This window comes from Corapipo altera, unplaced genomic scaffold, assembly GCF_003945725.1.
Source record: "Corapipo altera isolate COAL_440 unplaced genomic scaffold, ASM394572v1 0, whole genome shotgun sequence".
NCBI lineage: Eukaryota > Metazoa > Chordata > Aves > Passeriformes > Pipridae > Corapipo > Corapipo altera.
In genome coordinates this window covers 89220174-89242587 of record NW_020884872.1, presented here as the reverse complement: position 1 = coordinate 89242587, position 22414 = coordinate 89220174, and the positions used below count along the sequence as shown (strand labels likewise).

Here is a 22414-nt window from a genome sequence, read left to right as displayed (position 1 = left end):
ACTTCAGTTCTTGTTTCGGAAAAAATCTTATTGTACTTCAACACTTGAATGGGTTCAGATGGAAGGTAGGAAAATGCATTAAGAACCATCTCAAATGCTTTCACTGGACACTGGGAAAAACATTAAAAACATGGGGCAGAGAAGTGGAACTAGCTTAGAGAGAGAATCAAATGGAAACCAAGAACTTTAGGGGAAGACCCGGTAACAGGGGAGGGAAGTATTAGAGAGACTAACCTCACATTTATTCCCAGACTTCTAAGTATGGGAAAAAACCAAACACTACAAAGAAAGAAAACTGAGAATTACAAAGGAAAAGAGAGAGTAAGAAGAGAGTTGAGATTCAAGAAGATGGGGAGAAATTGAGGTAGTATCTCATACAGAAGGAACAAAGAAAACCTAGAAGTGACAGCAAAATTCTACAAAAAATAAAATAAATTAAAAAAAAAAACCCAACCCCTCAAAAAACTCATTTAGAATTAAGGATTTTTCAATATATAAATTAGTTTATTTTCATTTAGATATAAAAGTTATAAATACAATTAATGTAAAACAGTATCTGATAAAGAGCACTGAATCTGTTCATCTGTCTGTATAATTTGACTGAGAGGCCCTGACAGGATCATTGATGTCAACAAATAGCTTGAAGAGCCACTTCTGACAGGCCTAATTGAGTAAAGGGATGTTACTGTGGCCTTCTGAGGACACAGAAAATCATCTTGAATTGGAAATAAGCATTCTACCTTCAGGTCATCCCAAAATAACACAAGGCAGTTTCCTTCACACATTCCCAGTCAGAAAAATAATCAGACAGGTACACAAATGGACGTCATTTTTCTGGACGCGTAGCAGGAAGGCAGAACCGTCAGCCAAGACCTCAGAAGAGCACAACTGGAAAGCACTGCCAGGTCTGGTCCCCAGCCTGATGAGCAGGAAGTACACAAAGGCACAGAAGAGATCCATCAGGATTCAAGTTCTCTTCACTGACTGCTTTTCTGATGAGATCATCTCAAGACAATGGCTCACCAGCTAATGCAGAATGGTCATCTGAGAGATACCTGAGATGGACTTCTCAGCATCAATTCATAAGTTACAGTTAAATACAGAGTTTACACATGATTACCATAATTATTTTTTCTGGCAATATCAGAAAACGTCTCCACGAAATTTTGTTAATTTGAAAGAGTGAGTGATATTCACCACTGCAAAGACTCCAGAGACCAAAAGCAATGTATCTGCTCTTTGCAGCTTAGAGTTAGTCTGCTGACAAGGACAATACCCAAAGCTGGAGAACAACTAATTCTTGTCTCAATAAAAGATGGTCTTTTCCAGGACCATTATAAATCTGTGTAATGGTTGTGAAACAGGCAAGATAGCATTGTTCCAAGATGGGATTGTTGCAAGATTGTTCTCTGCTTCAGCAGACAGCAGGTGTGTACACTATGAGGCCTCCATGTCACACTGTGCAGCAATCCACTCTGATGAGTTAAGGCCATATGAATCAAGAGGTGTTCCAAGCTGTGACCTACAGACTCCATATTGTACATCCAGTATTAAAAACAGAACACTCGAAGGACACATTGCAAAGCCTCATGATACAATTCCTTTAAACTTACTGATGCCTTTGAAAATACCTGTAATCTCTTAATGAGGTAACTCCTTCTTATAGTCAGGTTAAAATTATTTATACAAAATCTACTTTAATATGTCATGACTTGAGATAATCTCATATTAAAAAAATGAAATTGGTCACAAACCTATTCCTAGAAACGTAACAAATTTTATGAACAACAGACAATTCAATCACAACACTGCTTTTCAGGAACAGTACTGTATATTGTTACAGTACTACCTTCTGTCAAATTCAGTCAGATTCTATCATCTATTCAGTCTCTTTAACAGAAGCAGCAATGAATACAATATCACCATCTGAAAAGGCAGTGTTTGAGATTTGATTGTTCTTTATTTGGTAAAAAGGTCAAGGGATAGAGAGCAATTAGAATACTGAAAGGGAAATGGATTATCAGCCTTAACAGAGAATCATCTCACAGAGTAAAAGTGTTATATTAGAGCCAATGTCTTATTCCAGCTGTTTCATTTTTTCTGAATTCATCTGATCAGAAACTCATGAGTAGCATCATCTTCCAGGTTTTAAGGAAGTTTCAAGGGATAGGAACACTTAGTCATTATTTTTCTATCCTAGATGCAAGGAGTTCCAATTAGTAGGCTTAACTCACTGTCATGCAGCATCTGTAAATAAAGATTCTGAAAGCAGAATCAACACCAATGACAAAACCATCACCTATATTTCTTGTTCTTCCACAGTACATACAGAGACTGCTCCCAGGATGGTCTACTGCCAACACTCGCAATGCTCTGAGGGCTGGAATGTGCTTTCTAATAAGCCTGTAGAAGTCTGTCCTCCATTTCCCCTCCAATATGCTCTTCATTACTACACCTGGAACTCCTACAAGATGCAAGCATGCGAGTGAGTTCCATGTTTCAAGTCTGTTGTCTCATTCACAGACCAGTTTACTGTCAAAGCTGGAGAGCCCAATAGCAAAGGCCTGAAGAGCACAGAGGGGATAATTATAGTCCAGAGTGAACACATCTTCTGCTACACGACCAAACTGCATCACAATGTAGTCAGCTGGGGAGAAAAGAAAGATTCAGAGATGAACAACTTCACAGTGAAGTGAAAAGAAAAAAAAACAAAAATCAAATAAACAAAAAACTCCAAAACCAAAATAAAATAAAAAACAAACAAAACAAAACAAAAAAACAAACAAAACCACAAACAAACAAAAAAAACCCCCAAAACCCAACCAAACACAACCAACCCAAAAGACCACCACAAATCAAAAAACCCAACCACAAACAAAAACCCACTCGTCTGGCAGTCCCAAATATATTTGGTTGGTGTTTCCATCCTTTCCCACCAGAGTGGCCTTGAAATCTGTTCTTTAGAGTTAGTGTGCTGTTCTAGAGATTACTTTTCTTCTCAGATCCAAAGCTCAAACCACTCTTTTGCTAGGCTGAAAGTGCTGTATTAATCCTTTTCCTTCTCTTCAGGAAGTTTGCATTCGCACCCTCCTTTGCTGCAGCAATGGAGAGCAGTGTCTGCACCCACCCCAGAAAGAAGGAGGCCTTACATAATTTTCTCAACAGCTTGCAAGTCCCCAGTAATCCTGAGCTAAATTCCTTCACCCAGTTTCCCTTCTCCAGGAAGCGTGTCCTATTCCTCCCAACCCTCATGAAATGAATTGGGTTCTCCCTGTTCAAGTAAGTCCCACACACTCTCCATCAGATTCTTACGGTCATTGTCATGGACAATCTGAAAGTTCTTCACTGAGGCCTGAGTGACTCTCCCATGGAAGTTCAAAACATAGGACTGAGTATCATCATTCCAGACTGGAGCCTTGTTGTGCAACTCAATGAGGTTCTCCAAATTTTTGTTTTGCCATTTTGACAGCAGACCCTCATGTTCCTGTTCAGAAGAAAGAAATATATTTATCAGATTCGGAATTGCTCCGCTTTTGAGTATTGCCTCTCGTGTATGCACTGTCACTTGAAGGCCATTCCCTGTTTAATGAAACACAATGACAGCACTTAAACTCAGTCCTACTGAAAATTTCCTGTAAGAACCAGGAAGATACTTTCACAGATTCCCAGTCCAAGCATTTTTTCCACTCAATAGGCTATCACCGTATTTCCATTCCAAAAAAGTAAAAAGAATGAGAGAGAAGGAAATGTGTGTGTACAGGAAAGGGAGCAATTCACAGGTCACAGATGACTGCCATCCTGCTGACAGGAATCCCTTCTGAGTCTCATAAGCTTTCTCTGATCCTGTTGCATCCAGCTTACATTTCTAACATTCTGAACTTTAAAATAAAATAATCTACAACTAACTGCATAGTGCCAGGCCCTGAGGTGATTCAGTACCAAGTCCGAAGGCTGCAGCAGGCTGTAAGGTTAAATCTCATCCTATTGGATCTAACAAGTGATGCACAATATGAAAGAGAGATAAACAAAACAAAGAAGATACAAAAAGGAAGTAAACCAGTCCATTAAATTTGACAAACAATTAATTACAAAGAGGTTGAAGTTGTAGTGAAACATGACGTATAATTTTCGAAGTTCTGCAACAAATAAAATCTGAACTGAAATAATATATACTAAGAGAAAAAAATCCAAGCTGAAATTACTAACAGGAAAAAATGCTCAGAAAACAACCTGTTGCTTAGGTCTGACTGATAGGGCTAGTATTGTGTACAGATTCAATAATGGATTTTTGAGGATAATCTAAATGAAACTTACTGTTTGGTTTAGTTACTTTATATCTTTGAATTTATCTTTATTTACTGTTTTAAGATGCAAAAATGACTGAGTACTGGCACCAACACAGTGCGTTTAGGCACAATTTTTCTTCCTTTGAAGTGGGGGCAGTATTTCTTAGAGGCATTACATTACAGAAAAGGAACGATAAAAACAGAGTCAAACCTCTACACTGAAAGCTTTGCCAGCTTTCCAGAACAGCTTTGTGTTTCAGTCTTGTCCACTGTCAGTATGCTTGTCTGATAGCAAAACAATTGGGAAAACAGGGGAGAAAAATGAAGGCAGGGCGATGGAATCATTACTGTACTGATGGGGGAGATGACAATACCAACTGAAAGACAATGAATAAATGTCCACAAACAGACACAGTTTTCCTGCCCATTTGCAAAATTAAATCTCTTTTCCAGGCTCTCATGAGTCTGAATTTCCATTCTTGAAGATTTTTTTATTCTGATATCAAGAAATTCATTCTTCTCCTACTCATATCTAATCACAACATGGCTACAAACCCCATTTTCTAGCCTAAAATATTGGCCATGTCTTAGCATCTGTTCTTTCTGCCTTTTGTTCTTCTATCACATCAAGCATAAAACCCACATTAAGGGAACCAAATGTTTTTTATCATACACCTTAATATATCTTCAGATACAGTGCTGTAAGCTTTTAGCTATATTGTCCAGCACATGTATGAGAAATACCCACTAAATAGTCATGACAAAACTTCATCTTTCTCATCCTTCTTTCTTCTTAAAGAATCCTCCTTTTCTGTGACTCCTACAAAGAAGCTGACAGCATTCTGATCAAAAACATATTTACTCTCTTGCTATTACACCAGTATCTACCTGTTACCTATCACTTGCAATTCATATCCTGGCCGAGAATGTGAGCTCCTGGGAGAAGCAAGTGTGCCCTGTGTTCATCCAACTCTCAGCATAACAGGGTCCCACCATGAGGACGGCTTGTAAGTGCCAGAGCAACAACATAGAGATAAGTAAATAATATTTAGGCTGACCAAAGGACACGTAAGGATACAAACACTATTCAGAAGGATCCAGATTAGGTAAAAGGCAAGAACGAATTAATCAACACATTTAGGCTACATTGTATTTACTCTCCATGAGACTTACTAAACCCCAGGCTACTAAGAACCTTGCTCTAAACCCTGATTATTAGTAACACTCACAACCTCTACAGGGAAGTTTTAACCTCTTCCTCCAACCTGAAACATGACCAAACTCCATAACTCACATTTCGTGGACGGATTGGAATTCGCTTATGATTCATATTCATTCCTGGAATGATCACAGACATTTTTCTGGGACCCTTGAATCCTAAGATGTTGGTTTCCTGAAAGACAAGGAAAGACATTATTTTCAGTAAATGATATACATCTCAAAGAAGTAAAGACAGCAAAACTGAACTTGTGTCCACATTTTTACTAGTTCTTAGTGTTTTGCTGGCTACAACTGTAGTAGCAGTTAAATAACTCCAACTGTGTTTAATCACTGAGAACTGCTTTCTCTCCCATTTAGAGAACACCATTATAAGACATATATGGTATTAACTAATTTAGAGCAATCTGTTATCCCACTGAAACATTTATAACAAAATCAGACAAGTGCAATTTCCAGGCATAAGTTTTTGCATGTGAGGCAATAATGTGCTGAAATCTTGCTAGTTAATAAGCCGTAAGTATGATAAAAGGCAAATATCTTTGACCTGAGTTTATGTTATCTCTATATTACCAGTTAGTCTAAAATGTTCCTGAACAATAAACAAACATTCTTCTTCTGTGCTGTTATTTGTGTTCAAGAGAATGCCTACAATTTTCTCTTAAATCATGCTGTTTTGTAAATGATTAAGAACAGACCCAGAAATGGAACTATTCAGCATCTATCCAAACTTCAAGTCAAGCAGATTTTTCCAGAGTACTGCAGGAGACTGCTCCAAGTACAAAAAGCAAAGAAAAAAAGACCTGGTATTCTCAAATCCTACACTTAATAATGTCAGTCAAAACCCAATGGTCCATTTAAAGTGTTCAGTAACAATATCAGTGCTAACCTTTAAAATTCCCAAAGACCAATTAAAAAGCCAGAGTCTTTCAGAAGTACCAAACTGATTGATAGAAGTGATACAGCTTCTTCTAACATGTTAGTGCATTTTGCAGACACAGACAAAGGTCTCTGGATTGTACCCTCTATTATTTCACTTCAGAAAATCTAAGGGCACATATAAGAATGAGGGTACTGATTCGATTCATATATAAACTTCACAAACTTCTTGCAGATAAGTTCAAAATTTTGAAAAGTTGACTTAATGTTAACTGCTGTGCTCATTTTAACACCTTGCTGCATTCAACTAGGTAGGGAATTGAAGAATACTGTATACAAAGAAAATATCCAGTAATATTTCCGTAAACTGAACAATACTGCAATTATCACATCAATTCTTTTCCCCCCGAGTGCCATTGAGATCAACAGCAAAAACAAAAATCAAGATAATGCTCCAGTAGGCTAATGCATCTTTAAATTTCTGCTGCCATACCAGTGAGAAAAGTAAAAATCCTTCCACTTGGCAGCCATCATTTTGTAGAGAACCTCAAATTTTACTCAAACTGTAGGACTGGAACATGAAACAATGTAAAATGAGAACCCTCACATAATTCTAGAGTGTCCTCGAGTGTCTCCTCACTCTGAAGCCTTGCCTGAGGTGATTCACAAATTGCAAAGACAATATCTCTAAGACAGAGCTAACAAACTATGATTTCCCTAGAACCACATCCGTATCAACAACAAGCTGCTACAGAAGTAATACCAGCTCTCTCCTATCCTCAAAAGCCTTTGATTCTTCAAAAAATAATTCTACTTCACAGGATACTCCCAGTTCCTTCTCAGTGTCCACCAGACACCAGCTGGGCAAGGGGCAGTTCATGCTGTGGCTGGCTCCATGTAAATGGTACACTGACTGGCCACACACTGAACAACAGGCCAGGTAAGAAGGTCATCAGGATGTTAGTTTGGGTCTTTCTCCCTCCCAGATTTCTGGCACTGATTTTTTTTTTTTTTCATTAAACTCTCAAGAACTTATCTTTGAGGCCTCTGCCCTTTGTTGTATCTGGTTGAAATTGGTCACTTGCTTCCAAAGTTAAGTGGGGGAGGCTGACAGAAGCACAATTTTTAAGTCCCATTTCCTCGGTAACCAGGCACAAAGAAGAAAGGGGAAAAAAGAGAAAGGCAGTACTTACGTAACAAATAGCTGCAAGTTCCTGTCTTGTATGAGCCTTTTCCACTAGACTTTGTGCCTTGATTGGGTTAACTCCATGGTCATAGACTGTAAATTTAGTTCCCATGAGGTTTGACCTAATGTCAGGTTATGGAAAAACAGAGAAAGAGGCATCAGTGGAAAGTTTTGTCCTCTTCTGAAGGTATTGGTACAGCACAGTGAAAACATGTATCTCCTGCCATCTGAATCTTCCTATTGCCAGCTCAGTAAGGAGCTTCCATGCCGTGCCCACAGTGAACTAAGCCTGTAACCTATCCTGGAAAAGCATCTAGACAGAATTTCTTCTCTGAATTGCCACAGTGAATGGTAATGCTGAAGAAGGCTGCTAACCCAAGTGAATACAGATTACATTCAGCAGAACGATGTGAGCTCATTCCCTCTGAATCGATACCAGACTGCCAGCCAAAACCACACCACAAATAAAGTGAAAATCCTATCTCACCTGTCCATAGTTTTCATCAGTGATCCTCACCTGAGTTTTCCAATGAAACTTTCCCCTTTCCGGGATAAATCAGTTGGGTCAACTGATATGAGGTAATTCGATGTTTTGCTCTTCTTTCTTTTTCTCCCTGCAAGAAGGAATGTCTGGAAATACAAAATTTTGATCAAGACTGGTGCTTTGTAAGAATGCACAGGCATTGCTAGGCATTGCTATCCAAACTGTTCTCTCTCCATTTTCCATATCCATTCCCCTTTTTGTTCCATGCCAATATTACTGTCTCCACAATTTTGATCTCTTCCAAAGTGCACACCCTGAAATCCTATTCCTCCAATCAGCTCACTCAGCAGTCTCAATTTAACAGAACTGTCCTTTCTAGTCTTCCCTCCTTTTCTTCTGGAGCAGCTCAGTCTTCTTGCTCCCTTTTTAACATTTAACATTTTTATACTTTTTAAATTTCGTTTTTCATTGTATTATGGCCTTTAAACCTGCTAATTCCCTCTTAGTGCCCTGGCCAAATATAAGCTGTCCTCAACTACACGATGGCTTTCCTCAGCTACTGGTTTCTTACCAGAAGCTCTCCCTTGCACCAAAAATATTATGTGGTAGGAGTATAACAGCCAAGAATGTGTACTGTTTCCAGTACCTTTCTGTTGTCATCCCTTTCCAGATGCATGTAGTAAGTAGGGAAGAGGCCCCGGTCCATTCCCTTCTTATCTCTAGTGATTCGACACTTGACACTAATACCACGGGGTGCAGGACGTAATGCAAAATCCTCCAAGTTCTCTACTTCTCCCAGCTGCGCATCTGCCTGAGGGGAGGGACTGCAGGAAGCACCTGTTTCCTGTGGGAAGAAGCATCATATTAGCAAATTAATATCCGACTAGAGACTCTGGTATTCCCCAAGAAAATAAAAGTTTGTTGAAATACAAGTTATCATACCCAGAAGATACGGGGAAAGGAAGGTTAAGCTACTACCTGTGTTTCTCTGAAGAAAATGGCTGAAGACTTTTACTCTGAGAAAAGACTAACCCTCCAAGGGGAATGGAGAAAAGTACCTGTTAACCAGACATAAGTGAATTTCTAGGAAGGGGAGGACAGGGTGAGATGCTGTAAATATTCTAAGCAAAGAGCCTCTCTGCTTTTAGAACTTCAGACTCTGGAAAATAACGCAGTACGATAAAAGCTGGACTGATGGATGCTGCAGTAAGACAGGCTGGAATTTCTGTGACTAAAATGAGCACGGAGATTATGTTGGTTCAGAACAGTAGTAGAAATGGAGTAAGCTGCTGGTGGAACCATATCAACTAAATGTTGGAAGAGCCTTAGAACAATGTGTACAGTGAGGATGCAAGCTATGATCACCAAAGGAATTGAAATTCTAATGAAAATCTGGTACAGGTCATTAAAGTAATTTTTTCTTTAGGTAGCTGGATCTTGTGAATTGTAGCACCCAAGAGATTCCTCCTTTACTGGGCCTTGGAGATGAAGTTGCACCTTTATCCCTGTTTCTAGCTACAGCCAGAAGGAAGCCTGAGTCGATAAGCACAGACACATGCACATGGACTTGAAATTCACTAGTGGTTCTCACCCTCTCCCACCTCCAGCACCCACCCCCCGTATTTCCAGCGGTTTGCACCCACAGCCCAGTCTCCCAATTATCTGACACCCTAAACACTTGTACTACTCCCCCACTAGTGTAACACAGCAAATACATAGTCACCTCGTAAATATACTCAAAGAGGTCTTTCCAATAGTACCATGGACTTTCAAGGGTGTCCAGCATTCATGCCCAAACCTTTATCTGGTCTGAGTTAGCTCAGACCCTGGACCTTCCTCACACTGGTCTCTTCCAACTCACTGGTTAGTACAGCATATAATTTGTCAACATACGTATGTATATATACCTCACACACACACACACAAGAAATAGTTAGAAATGGAATCTTAGAAGATAGTGGGACACACTGTCATAATCAGGCACAAGACTTGGGCAGACAAGCACATTGTCTTGCAGCTGTTTACATGCATCTGATGCCTTTTACACCCTTTAATCCCTGTTTTCCCATGCTTATTACTCCCTGATCCACCTCGACACCTCTCTTTTCCCTCTTAAGTTCCTTTCCCTAAACACTCCTTAAAAAGTTTGTCCAGTCCTACCACTCTGTTCAATCCCAAAATTCTGTTCCCCCTTGCATCCAACAATAAATGCTACCATCCTTCAGAAAATGATCCCTTTTAAGTTTGCGTGGCATTTTAGAGCTTCTCTGAGTCATTTTGGTGGATTTTGCACCAGAGACAATGGCCCAATCTGTCTCCTTTGAGGGTCATAGTGCTGATTCACTGTGTTCCCATCTTCACTGATTAGAGAAGAATTTGGGATTCTCCACCCACTATTGTTCCTTTGATCACTGCTAGGTCTTTGTGTTTAACTCAACAGCCCTTCAGTCAGATAGCCTAACAATCACTACCTTCCTCTGCTTTCAGGGATTAATATGCTGGTTACCATAGCTGCAACTACTGTATTTTAACCCATTGATCAAGGGGTTAGTACTAAAACCAAGCATGTGCCCAGCGCTTATTAGAAATGGATTTCAAGACACGTACTGTGAAAGATTTCTCACTGGATGCAGAACTAGGCCTCTCAGATTCAGGGTGTGGTGAATGAGATGCTGGTTTTTTACTAGCTTCTTCCTCTTCTGTGTCCTCCTCATCAAAATTCAGACTGTCTGAAATTCCTGTCAAAATACAAGATCAAGCATGTAATCTCTGAAAGAAGGTTCATGGCACCACTAATTCATATATGACTCTTGAATAGCTATTCACTCTTTTAATTAATTTCTGTTGTTTCAACTGTTGATTTTCTTCATGTGCTATATTGCTTCCTGAGCCTTGTAATTCAAATCCATAGTGACATTTTGCAGCTGTCACTGTGAAGATGATTGAGCAGCTGTCAGGCCTTTAATAATACATATTTCACATGATATTACATGATGTAACATATTGCTTTAGTACATGTTGTCATTAAATTGATTTTGCCTATTTTCATGCAAAGGAGTCCTCCATGTCTTAAGAACAATAAAAAAAAAAGTAAATCCAGATCAGTATGCTGACACCTATCCTGTAAATTAGACTCTGTACAGTTTACATCCTCTATTATTTCCCCTTAGTCTTATATACAATGAAATGGAGTATATTAATTTTTCAGTAACAGCTCCTCTTGTTCTTACATCAGTACCAATATAACTCAGGTCTCATGAACAATATTAACAAATTGATTTTTAAAATAGAAGCACAAACTAAGTAGTTCCAGGACTTATTAATGAAATCTTAACCTAAGCACAGTTACATAGAGTTGACTGTAGGTATATAACTAAAATAACTCTGGATTTATTACAGCATTTATAAAGAGCTTCTGTACATATCACTGGTGTTTCCTTCCACTTGGAACTGCACCATTTTGTTCTTTTATTCCATTATTTAATTTGGCTGTAGAATGGAAAAGCACATAAAGCATCACAGAAAATGAACACATTCGGTCTGCTAAGCTGACTTATTTTCTGAGAGACGATGTTATAACAGTGCTTCAACATGGCACTGCATAGAAGGAGCACTGCTGGAAGTCTCAGATAAAACAGAAAAATCTAGTCTTAACAACCTGTCAGTAAACTTCCCAAAGGACGTTTGGGAAGAGGAAAGGCGTTAACCCTAGTACTCCAGCCAATTTCAAAATTCACTGTTTATATTCTACCTCCACTAGTTTCCCTTGAAGTTACTGGATATTCTCTTCTGCTTCCTTTCCTAACTCTTGTGTAATGTTGTTATCCATAGGTAAGCAGCTGTGGCATCTGACAACTGGATGGGAGTACTATATACGGTAGTATCTCAATACATAAAGTGTATTGGAAACATTCTGGGAGACAAGCTCTGCAAAACAAAAACAAGCTGGGTACTGTATTAAATGCTAGCCAATGTTTTGCTGCAAAGTGGTTAGGCTGCATACAACAAAAAAAGGCTTCCTGTAGTACTGGCAGCAACTTAAGATACTCGGCAGACAGAGCTTGACACTCCACTAGGAAATTACTTAATGGGATATAACTACGTTATAGATTATAAACCTGAGAGGTGAATTTTTCTTTCCCTGCTTCGCTGTAAGAAAAACAAAGTTTGGAATGGGAAGGGGGAAGGGGAGGTTATGAGCTTTACAAAAGGGATAGCCAGCAGAGTTGCATTCCTAGCTAATGGCCCATTCAAAGGCTGGAGTTTGAGATTTTGGGGGTAGTTGGCCGCTCTTAGGGAGGAGAGGTCAGACGGCTAAGTTCTCTCGCCGGGACGGAGACAGGGACTGCGTCCAGGCATTTCTGGAGGAAAAGCCTGGGAGCCAGTCTTTCTGGTTCTTTCGTCCTGGTGAGGCCTGACCACTGGCCTTGCCCCGCCACTGCCTCGCGACTCCAGCCGGGACCTACTGGGTTTTTCATCGGAGAGGTCTGCGCTTGCTGGGAGAGAAGGGGAGAGCCTCGGAACACCCTCAGCCCAGAACAACCGCCCCCTCCTCGTGTGGGACAGAGCCCAACAGCGCCCCCTGCCGGCCACCACAGAGCACTGCAGGGACTGCACCTCCAGAGCCAACAGCGCCCCCTGCCGGCCACGATCAGGACTGTGCTAAAGGACAGAGAAGTATTCATTCAGGGGGTTTTGTTGTTGTTGGGTTTTTTTCCTTTAGTTTGAAGGGGACTTTTGGGTACAGGACTACTGCCTAGTTTTTTCTGTGTTCTGTTACTGGTTTTGCCAACGTACATATATCTTTTAATAAAGGGTTGTTATTTCTTCTGTTTTTTCCACACTTCCTCGATTAAAGTCCCTTAATTTTGAATTTACAATTGCTGAGAGAGAGAAGTTTGGTCTATCTCATAACTCATTCTCTTTAGCAAACATTCCAGTCTCTTCATACTGAGACATTTTTCACGCCCAACACGGGGCCTGGAAAGAGGAAAGGTGGAAAAAGAATAACTACCCTTTGTGTGAGTTACGCGTATTTTGAACCCCTTGGTGATTGACACGCGTTTTGAACCTGTAGGCACCATGATGTTAGGGGTTGTTGCTTTCCTCTGGTATATAACCATGCCAAGGTATCTGTCCCACCTGTCAATGTGTTTCAGTTCAGATACTAGTACTCTCATTGCGATAAGTACCTTTGAGTTTGTGCATTGGGTTTATGATACGGCAAATTCAGCACCTGTGATTTTCATCCGGAATATGTCCTCAAGGATGCACTACTGTTCTAGCCTAAGCTGTTTCCTCTGGGGTTTTAAGGATAATAGCACCCATTCCTATGGAGACACACAGGGGAATGTATTCGCCCAACCCTTTATTCAGTTTCCTTTTGGATACAATACAATGGCCTCTGGGAAGTTCAAATCCTCTTTAGATGTCAGAGACATTTTACTTGTTGGGCTCTCTATCCTAGTTTGTGCCATTATAGTATACCTAATATACACAGCCAAGGCCAAGAATTACCAAGAAGGCATCCAGGAGCCCGCCCCAGGGGTGGAAAACCTTGAGTGGCATGGGTTATGGGAGGACATGGGTAAATTCTTAGAAAGTTGCTCAGCTCCCATAACATGGAAGCTCACCCTTGAACAACTCCTGAACCCTACAAAAATAATGAAAGCCGTGAGGGAGAGAGGCCGTGATGGATCCACAGAGAGGCAGTTGGCAGCTGCATGTGGGGCTTTGGCCATTGCCTACAGGAAGTTGCTCGGTATGGTGCAGCACTTCCAGGGGAAAGGAAAAGATGAAAACAAAATGCCTAATACCAAGGTGACTCAGGATAAGGCCAAATCAAAGGGGCAGACCAAGCCAACAGAGGTTGTCCCCATCCAGAAGAAGAAATATAAAGCCAAATCAGTTCACCCAGTTGACAATGACGGGGAGGCAGGACCCTCACAGGCGACTGCTCCAGAGCCAGAAATCATCACTGAGTCTTTATCGTATAACAGCCTCCGGAACTTACGGACAGACGTTGCTCGTCGTCCGAATGAGCCCGTTCTGGCCTGGATGATCCGAGTTTGGGACTCTACAGGTGATGCCATAAACCTTGATGGCAGTGAAGCGAGGTTCTTGAGGTCCATTGCCCAGGATGTGGGTATTGAGGAGGCGTTTGTGAGGGAATCGAAGTCCCTGTCCCTCTGGGCACGGCTTGTGGATGGTGTGAGGGAGAGGTTCAGCTACAGAGATTCCTTGCAGGCAGATCATTATACCACAGGCTGGAAGACCATAGAAGAAGGGATCCTACGTCTGAGGGAAATGGCACTGCTGGAAGTATTATTTGGAGGGGATGGGCAACCTACCAATGATCCTGACAAGGTTAAGTGTACACCACAGATGTGGTGGAGCTTCACACGTATGGGGCCGTCCACACATAAAGGTTACCTGACATCATTGCAGGCTGGGGAGAAGCGGGAGCCAGTGATGTCTGTAATAAACAAACTTCAGTTGTACAACAGTATGATGGAAGGACCACTACAGGCCTGCATCTCCACTGTAGAGACAATGATTAATGAGCTCAAGGAATTAACTACAGAGTTGAAAGAGAGGATTGAGGGAAACAATTTCCACAAGGTCCCAGTGATTCACATGAGGGGTATATTAGGTAAAAAGGTTTGGATTAACCCCGCCTCGAGCAAAAGCAAACCCATTCATGGGATTGTTTTTGCCCAAGGGACCGGTTGCACCTGGTGGGTGATGCAGGAAGATGGAGAAACCCGGTGTATACCTCAAGGAGACCTTATTTTCGGGTGAACTGGCTGTACCTGTGTATTTGCATCTGTATGTAACTCTGTATCTGTATCTGTATTTGTATCTACCTATTAGTAGATGTATACACAGTTAGAATAATGCATGTATGTATGAAGTTCAAAGACTTAATCTGATAAAGTGTGAAAGCATGGGAAAGAAAAATTAGGGGTGGATAATGTTACAGGTTATAAATCTGAGAGGTGAATTTTTCTTTCCCTGCTTCACTGTAAGAAAAACAGAGTTTGGAATGGGAAGGGGAAGTTATGAGCTTTACAAAAGGGATAGCCAGCAGAGCTGCATTTCTAGCTAATGGCCCATTCAAAGGCTGGAGTTTGAGATTTTGGGGGTAGCTGGCCGCTCTTAGGGAGGAGAGGTCAGATGGAGGGAGGAGACGTCACATGGAGGGAGGAGAGACAGGGACTGTGTCCAGGCATTTCTGGAGGAAAAGCCTGGGAGCCAGTCTTTCTGGTTCTTTCGTCCTGGTGAGGCCTGACCACTGGCCTTGCCCCGCCACTGCCTCGCGACTCCAGCTGGGACCTACTGGTTTTTTATCGGAGAGGTCTGTGCTTGCTGGGAGAGAAGGGGAGAGCCTCGGAACACCCTCAGCCCAGAACAACCGCCCCCTCCTCGTGTGGGACAGGGCCCAACAGCGCCCCCTGGCGGCCACCACAGAGAACTGCAGGGACTGCACCTCCAGAGAGCCAACAGCGCCCCCTGCCGGCCATGACTAGGACTGCGCTAAAGGACAGAGAAGTATTCATTCAGGGGTTTTGTTGTTGTTGTTTTCCTTTAGTTTGAAGGGGACTTTTGGGTACAGGACTACTGTCTAGTTTTTTCTGTGTTCTGTTACTGGTTTTGCCAACATACATATATCTTTTAATAAAGGGTTGTTATTTCTTCTGTTTTTTCCACACTTCCTCGATTAAAGTCCCTTAATTTTGAATTTACAATTGCTGAGAGAGAGAAAAGTTTGGTCTATCTCATAACTCATCCTCTTTAGCAAACATTCCAGTCTCTTCAGACTGAGACAAGCTATTGAATATAAAACTCTAAAACCCTTGATTGTGACAACCTCTGTCTCAGAAAAAACACCTTTTCTGTTAGTGTCCTAAAGAATTAAATTACAGCATTTACTGGCTATAGATAGTTCTGCTGTTGTGAAAGTATTCAAGCATCTTATCCAGATATAACATATCTGGAATAAAAATATCCCAAATTTTAGCAAAATCTAAAGTATAGCATTTTGTCAGCAACTTCCTTGGAAAGGCCAGAAATTATACAGCACACTGTTAAACTCTGAAACATAAATGGTATATTCCAATTCATGTCACAAGAAGGAACTACAGTACTGCATTTCCACATGTAGAATGTACTAGCTGTGCATTTAAAAGTGATATCCTATGGACGCTTACTTCATGATTCCTCATATTTTTTAGGTTTCTTAATGATACTGAAAAACATCATAAAAGTAAAAGAGTCCTGAAAAGACATTTGCCAATTATTAACTCTTACCTCGTTTCTGTAAGATTTCTTGCAGATCTGGCTTGCCTGTTGTGTCTGTTAGAGCCTCTCCATCATTTTCCTTATCTACATTTTCTTCTGTTTCAGTAGATCCAGCAGAGAGACCTTGAAGCTTGGTCCCCAAATCTTGTACTTCTGATTTCAGGAAAGCAGCTGGTCCATCAATGCCTGTAGGCCAAAATGAAACAGAAATATAAAAATTAATTTTTATAGCTAAGGATGCATCCCAGGATCATGGTTCTTTTCACCTTCCCCTGCTAAAACATCCCTTTAAAGTACTGAACTATATTTGTTCAATTTTTGTAAGAAGACTTGGGAGGAGTCAGGCCTAACTCTGGTACAGACTGCCTATTACTTTAAACACACCAAGCATCAGTTTCTCCCTATATAAATAGAATGGTTGTATCTACCTTTTTCTGAGGGCTAAAACAATTAAAACAAGTTGTATTTATCATGCACATTGCTACCCTTCAATTTATTTACAGGCAACTACTCTATTTTCTTTTCCTTCACATTCATTGTTTGCTCCTGTGCCAGTAAGTGAGGGCTCCACAGTGAACGTCACAAATCAATTTGATAAAAATATTTACAACCACAGGCAGAAAAAACTGTAAATGGACGCCCCTTATCTTTTTGTTAGAAATGAAATTTCCATGTTTGAACATGCAACAGAGCTGTGCACCACACTTTGTAACTGCTGGAGACATCTTGATGGCAGGGTCTGGCATAATACTTAATATGCATTTGTGTAGCACACAATATGTAAGTTCCAGCTTTGGATTTTTTACTTTCCTACTGTTTTCCTTCTTAAAACTTTACTGCTTTATCTAGTCATCATATTTCTGACATGTTTACTCCTGTTATCTCTTCTTAACAGTATTTGTTTGCAATGAAGAAGCCTCAGAACTACTGAAGCTAGTAAGTGAGCAGTTAGTTTTCATTTCAGTATTACCAAACATTCCTACCTTAGAAGTTATATCAATCTTTTCTCTCACTCTCTTTTTGACTTGAAAGCGTCCTTTAATACAAGCTTTCTTATACTTGATTTTAAACACATAAATGCTACTATCCATATCACCACTTTCCTCCCCATCCTATGATTCTGAAAGACATCTGGAGAATGAGAAAAATATTCAAGAGAGAGAGGACAGCATAGTTCCAAATGTGATCTTCAAAGCCAGTAATACTGGTTTGTTTGGGTCTTTAAAATTCTACTCTGCATATTAATTTGTTATTATTACAATGTTTGCATTATAAAATCCTGCAATAGCATGCATCTCAAAGACTTAGAATGTTTCCTGTTACTTTTTTGATAGGCTGATGGGATTCTGGCTCTCATAAACAATTTCCTGACATTTCCACTGAAGTGTAAGGATTTCATTGCTGCTCTTTTTTCCTCCCTGTGACAAGGGAGTCTTAAGGCTCTCAATACTGTATTTCTTTCTACTTCTAAAAGAATGGTGATTATTTTACTGTAATTTTTTACTGTTTTGAGACCACCAAGTTATTGCCTTTGGCCCTGATACCACTTTGTGCTTTTGACTTTGTGGACCACTATAGCTTGTTTGTCATGTTTCAGTTGTCTCACTGAAGCCCACAGAGAACCCACTAAGAACCTAATTCAGTATTTATAACACTTTTTTTTTGCTTTTCTCTATCATTCAGTCATATGCAATCTTGAGACAGAGTATGCCATGACAACATAAGGAAAAGTACAAGCAGTCACTATTGAATTATTTTCTTTTCTTTGTCCTACAGCTTCAAAAGATTTTTTCTTAATTTGGATTTGTATCTCCCTACCTTTTTAGACATTCCTAGCTCATTTCTACAGTTCTTCTAGCCTAACACAAGGGAAAGATTACTCAAGGGCACATGAAGATTTCCAGCTGTCAGAAAAATTCACGGTGAGGTTTTTGTTTGCTTTTGCAGTTTAGTCTTGCTCAACCATACTGTACTAGAATTCTACTTCTGTACATAGAAAGTTATGTAATCAATTTTGTTTATCACTTGGCCACTGCCACAGCAACGTAGGTGCCCATCTGTGACATATAATGCACGTACTGGCACTCTGGGGAACATTGTTGCAATTAGGTTGATTACTCACCCTGTAAAACAACATCACTGTGGACAGGGGTAGGAGTTTCTACTAAAGGAGTCTGCTCCTCACACCCTCTGGGCTTTGACCTGCGCAGCTTTGCCTCAGGATTTGGCTGTACCATCAATGGATCAAGACGTTTCTTCCTCTGCTTCTTCTCTAGAAGAGCTCTCTGTGGATTTAAGAAAAGCATGAAAGAGACGAGTAAACACATCTAGAGTGGCAGAAAACATGCCTCAGCCCTTGGCAATAACATGCCAAGACATTCTGACTGACCAGAATCTCAAACAAACCTGAAATATTCTTGTAATCTCTTACAAAAATCCTAGACACAGGTATCACTGTGTCTTCGGAGTGAGATATTGCCTGTGATTCTCCATGAGAAGTTGATGGGGGACATGGACACCTGTGTATTTTTGATCTATCCTGAGACCACCAGCAGATAATGTGAAATCCTTTCATTCACCCTAAAATCCAGCAACCCTTAATACAAATAGATAAATTCAGCAGTCATTTATAGTCCAATATGAAACAGTCAGCACTTGCAAAGGAAAAGGTTTTTGTCTCAAAACTTATCATCTTACAGGGAGAACTTAAATAGTTCCCAGAAACCAATGTTGAGAGATAAGACTTAAAGTGGGCAAACAAATAAACAACAATAATTAAAATAGGAATGATCCACTAAAAGGAAAATTGATCTACCTTGCTAAACTTTTGCATGTAATTCAGGACTGAAAGCAGAGTGGTAAACGCACATGTTAAAAAAAATTCCAAGATACACATACATTTGATATTTATAATTTCCTACTAAACAAGAATAGAAACAACTTCTAGGCTTAAATCAAGGCAAATGGGGACATTGTACCATTTTAAAGACAGACATGCCTAATCCTTAAAGCCTAAGGTAATGCATGAAGAATGAAAAATCATATTTTAATATTCTGCACTATTATGCAAACAATATGCAAGCTCCTTAGTGTAGATGGAGTTTATTGACGGCTGCTTCTTCTGTACCTGAGCACCTCTGGAAGTTGTTTTTGATGACAGAAACCATTTCTCCATCAAATTATTTGGAGTCTTGATGGACCCACCAGATACACAGAACCAACAATTCAATCCACTTGAGACACAGACTTTGGTGCCCTTTCCTCTCCCGTTATTTTTTTCTCTTGTTAGTTCTTCTCTCTCCTATTAGGCTTTTTATCTCAAATGAGATCAGTTTCTCAGGCAACCTCTCCCTGAGGAATTCCAGCATAACTCAGCCCTTGGTTCTTTATTCTTTCTGCTTTTTTCAGTTATCTGAAAAAAAACCAAAACCAACCACCCCCCCAAGAAAAAAAAAAAAAAAACCAAACAGAAAACAAACAACACCCAAAACCCAAACAAAACCAAACATACAAAAACCTCAAACAAACAAACAAACAAATTTACTTTTTTTTTTCCTTTAAACTCAGAATAACACTCTGAGGACTGGTAGTGTTTGCTATTGGAGAATTATTTGCAATAATTCCTGCAGAGCAAGAATTACATAGAATTCCAAAGAGATTATCACATTGGTCTAGAATGAGTGAAGAAAAATAAGCAGTAAAATCAGTTTCTTAGAAACTGCTAATTGTGGATATGTTCTCTAGAAAGGTAGTCAAACCTTCCAGAAGAATTTACATTGGCTTGTATTCTTTATTTTTTAAATTAATGCTGAGGAAAAGTAAAAAAATATCATGATAGTTTATAAATCTCTAAAGGAGAGAGGAAAAACAAGAATCAGAACATTATACTCAGAATAAGGATTTGAGAATTGTTGTCAAGACTTCTCCACCTGACAAGTAGACAGGCAAGACAAAAAACCCAACAGACACACCCTAAAGGCAGTAAAAAAATAAGAAAATGCACAGCTACTGCTAGAATGCAAAACTGAATTTGAGATCAACATAGAATATAATAGCTTTAAGACTTACTTAATGGATTATTCTATTACATAAGCTTTTTTAAACATTTCATCAGTTTATATTAAAACATCATTTTATATTAAAACATAGTTTACTGCTGGTAGATGTGACCAACCTTCTTCTTGCAAGAATTTCAGAATAATCAAAGTGACAAAATCTGATAGTAATTTAATTTATTTTAAAAGGGCTTCTCTCTAATACTTTGCTTACTGAGAAGGAAAAAACATCTGCAAGTCCACTGACAGGACAGTAAATAGCAGTTCATTTTCTCTCCATACGGTGGCAGCCTGCTCTTCAGTACCATGTATTCCGGGCCTTATTCCACTACAGAAGCAGAAAAAAGGAAACTGTATTTTGTTTCGTTTTGCCTACTAAGTAGCCTTTTCCTCCAGCTCTGTGTTACAGCAAAAATTCATATAATATTACAACATAAAATTTAGATAGTTCATGAAATGGACACCAAAACACATAATCCATTAATTAAGTAACAGATACAGATTATGATGATTTGTTCAGCATTTTGTGAACTCCATGCATCAAATACTTTCAGAAACGTTTTCTTTGCACGGCAGAAAACAGTAACATCAGAACATAGGACAATTAAAAGATTACAAACCACCAACTCCTAATGAGTTTCCAACAAGTCAAGAAGTCAGATGAATATATCCTAGCAAACTAGCAAGACAACTAGTTTAGTATTCTGTCTACAATTGTGATGATGGGAAGATGGTATACAGGAAGGTTCCAACTACACCATCAAAGGTGCAATTATTTGGCATGGTCCTAACCTTAGCAGGCTAGAGAGGATGGATCCTAGCTTGGAAACATCCTCTCCACTCTTCCAGCTCCTCCTCAGCTCATGCTGGGGCAGCAGTGGCAATGCTAGTGATGGTGGCATTAATGAAACTTCATGTCAAGAGTAATGCACCACACCAGGTGCATTCAGAAACGTGTCAGGCTCCGTGCTCTCCAGGCACAGGGAGATGGCAGCACTGCACTTGGAGCTGCAGGCACCTCATGTGCTCAGGCACATGAAAACCTTCTACTAATGAGGGACTAAGCACTGACTGAGCAACCACGTGCTCTTGCCTCAAGTCCAGGAGAAAAAAGCATCCTGGCAGGCAGAGCTGGCCCACAGATGGAACTTGATGTCATGCCCTATTATAAATAATATTTTACTGCAATTACAGGGTTCCCAAACCCATTATAAAGATGGATGACAGGCATATGTCTGTGCTGTGGCAAATGCTTATTCCAGGTTCTCTGTCTGACCAAAGATTTTATACATGGCTGGATTAAAACATCTTGCATTTATTTTATCCCAATTCCTATAAATGTTTATGACAAATTAATCAACCAGGGCATCAGCTACAACCAGCAATGAGTCCCTCATATCTGGTAGTGACTTCTCTTTCTTCAGAGGCCATAGTACTATTCATGTACAAGTCGACTTTAAAAGTAATATTCAATCCCAATTATATAATCATAAATTAGAGAGTGTTAGCATTTCTCAACAAGTCTCATTTGCAAGGGGCAGAGGGGGTGTTAAAACCTATTTCAGAGATATTGTCTAGCTGTTGGTTTTGCAGATGATTGCAATCTCAACCAAATCCAAGAAAGATGGAAACAAAATTGCAAAAGGGAATGCATAATTCAAACTGAACTCTTCATGATTTTAACTGACAGCTGCTCTGAAGGAATTCCACCCAGCTCAGCAGCTTTGTTTGGTGGAACAGCCATCCATCCCCATGGCAAGGTCTGACACTAAGCATACATTGATCACAGTGCCTAGCACTAGAAGTGATTACTACCAGCTTATGACCCAAGATTGCAGTCCTAAAATAGACCCTGAGGTTCATCACCAAGTATCCAGACCTTCCTTAGTTTTGGAACATCTTACCAAGTACCAGTTGTCACTAAATGCTCCTTTACTGATTACTTGAACTAATGTTTTCTATTTTTTAATTATTTGTTTTTAAACAAGTGTTACTTGATAGTCTA

General features: G+C 39.9%; 1 protein-coding gene across 1 annotated transcript in view; it reads right to left on the bottom strand.

The window, feature by feature from the left end:
- Positions 1 to 483: 483 nt before the first annotated feature.
- The window catches only part of TULP3 (tubby like protein 3), a 35179-nt gene continuing 13248 nt past the window's right edge, over positions 484 to 22414 (bottom strand). Inside the window, exons 3-11 of the mRNA XM_027633980.1 lie at positions 18477 to 18639; positions 16364 to 16540; positions 10661 to 10791; positions 8700 to 8897; positions 8087 to 8199; positions 7577 to 7691; positions 5581 to 5679; positions 3313 to 3484; positions 484 to 2647 (exon numbers count right to left, since the gene is read on the bottom strand). Of these exons, the coding sequence (XP_027489781.1) occupies positions 2514 to 2647; positions 3313 to 3484; positions 5581 to 5679; positions 7577 to 7691; positions 8087 to 8199; positions 8700 to 8897; positions 10661 to 10791; positions 16364 to 16540; positions 18477 to 18639 (1302 nt within the window). The 3' untranslated portion in view covers positions 484 to 2513. The remainder of the gene's footprint in view (positions 2648 to 3312; positions 3485 to 5580; positions 5680 to 7576; positions 7692 to 8086; positions 8200 to 8699; positions 8898 to 10660; positions 10792 to 16363; positions 16541 to 18476; positions 18640 to 22414) is intronic.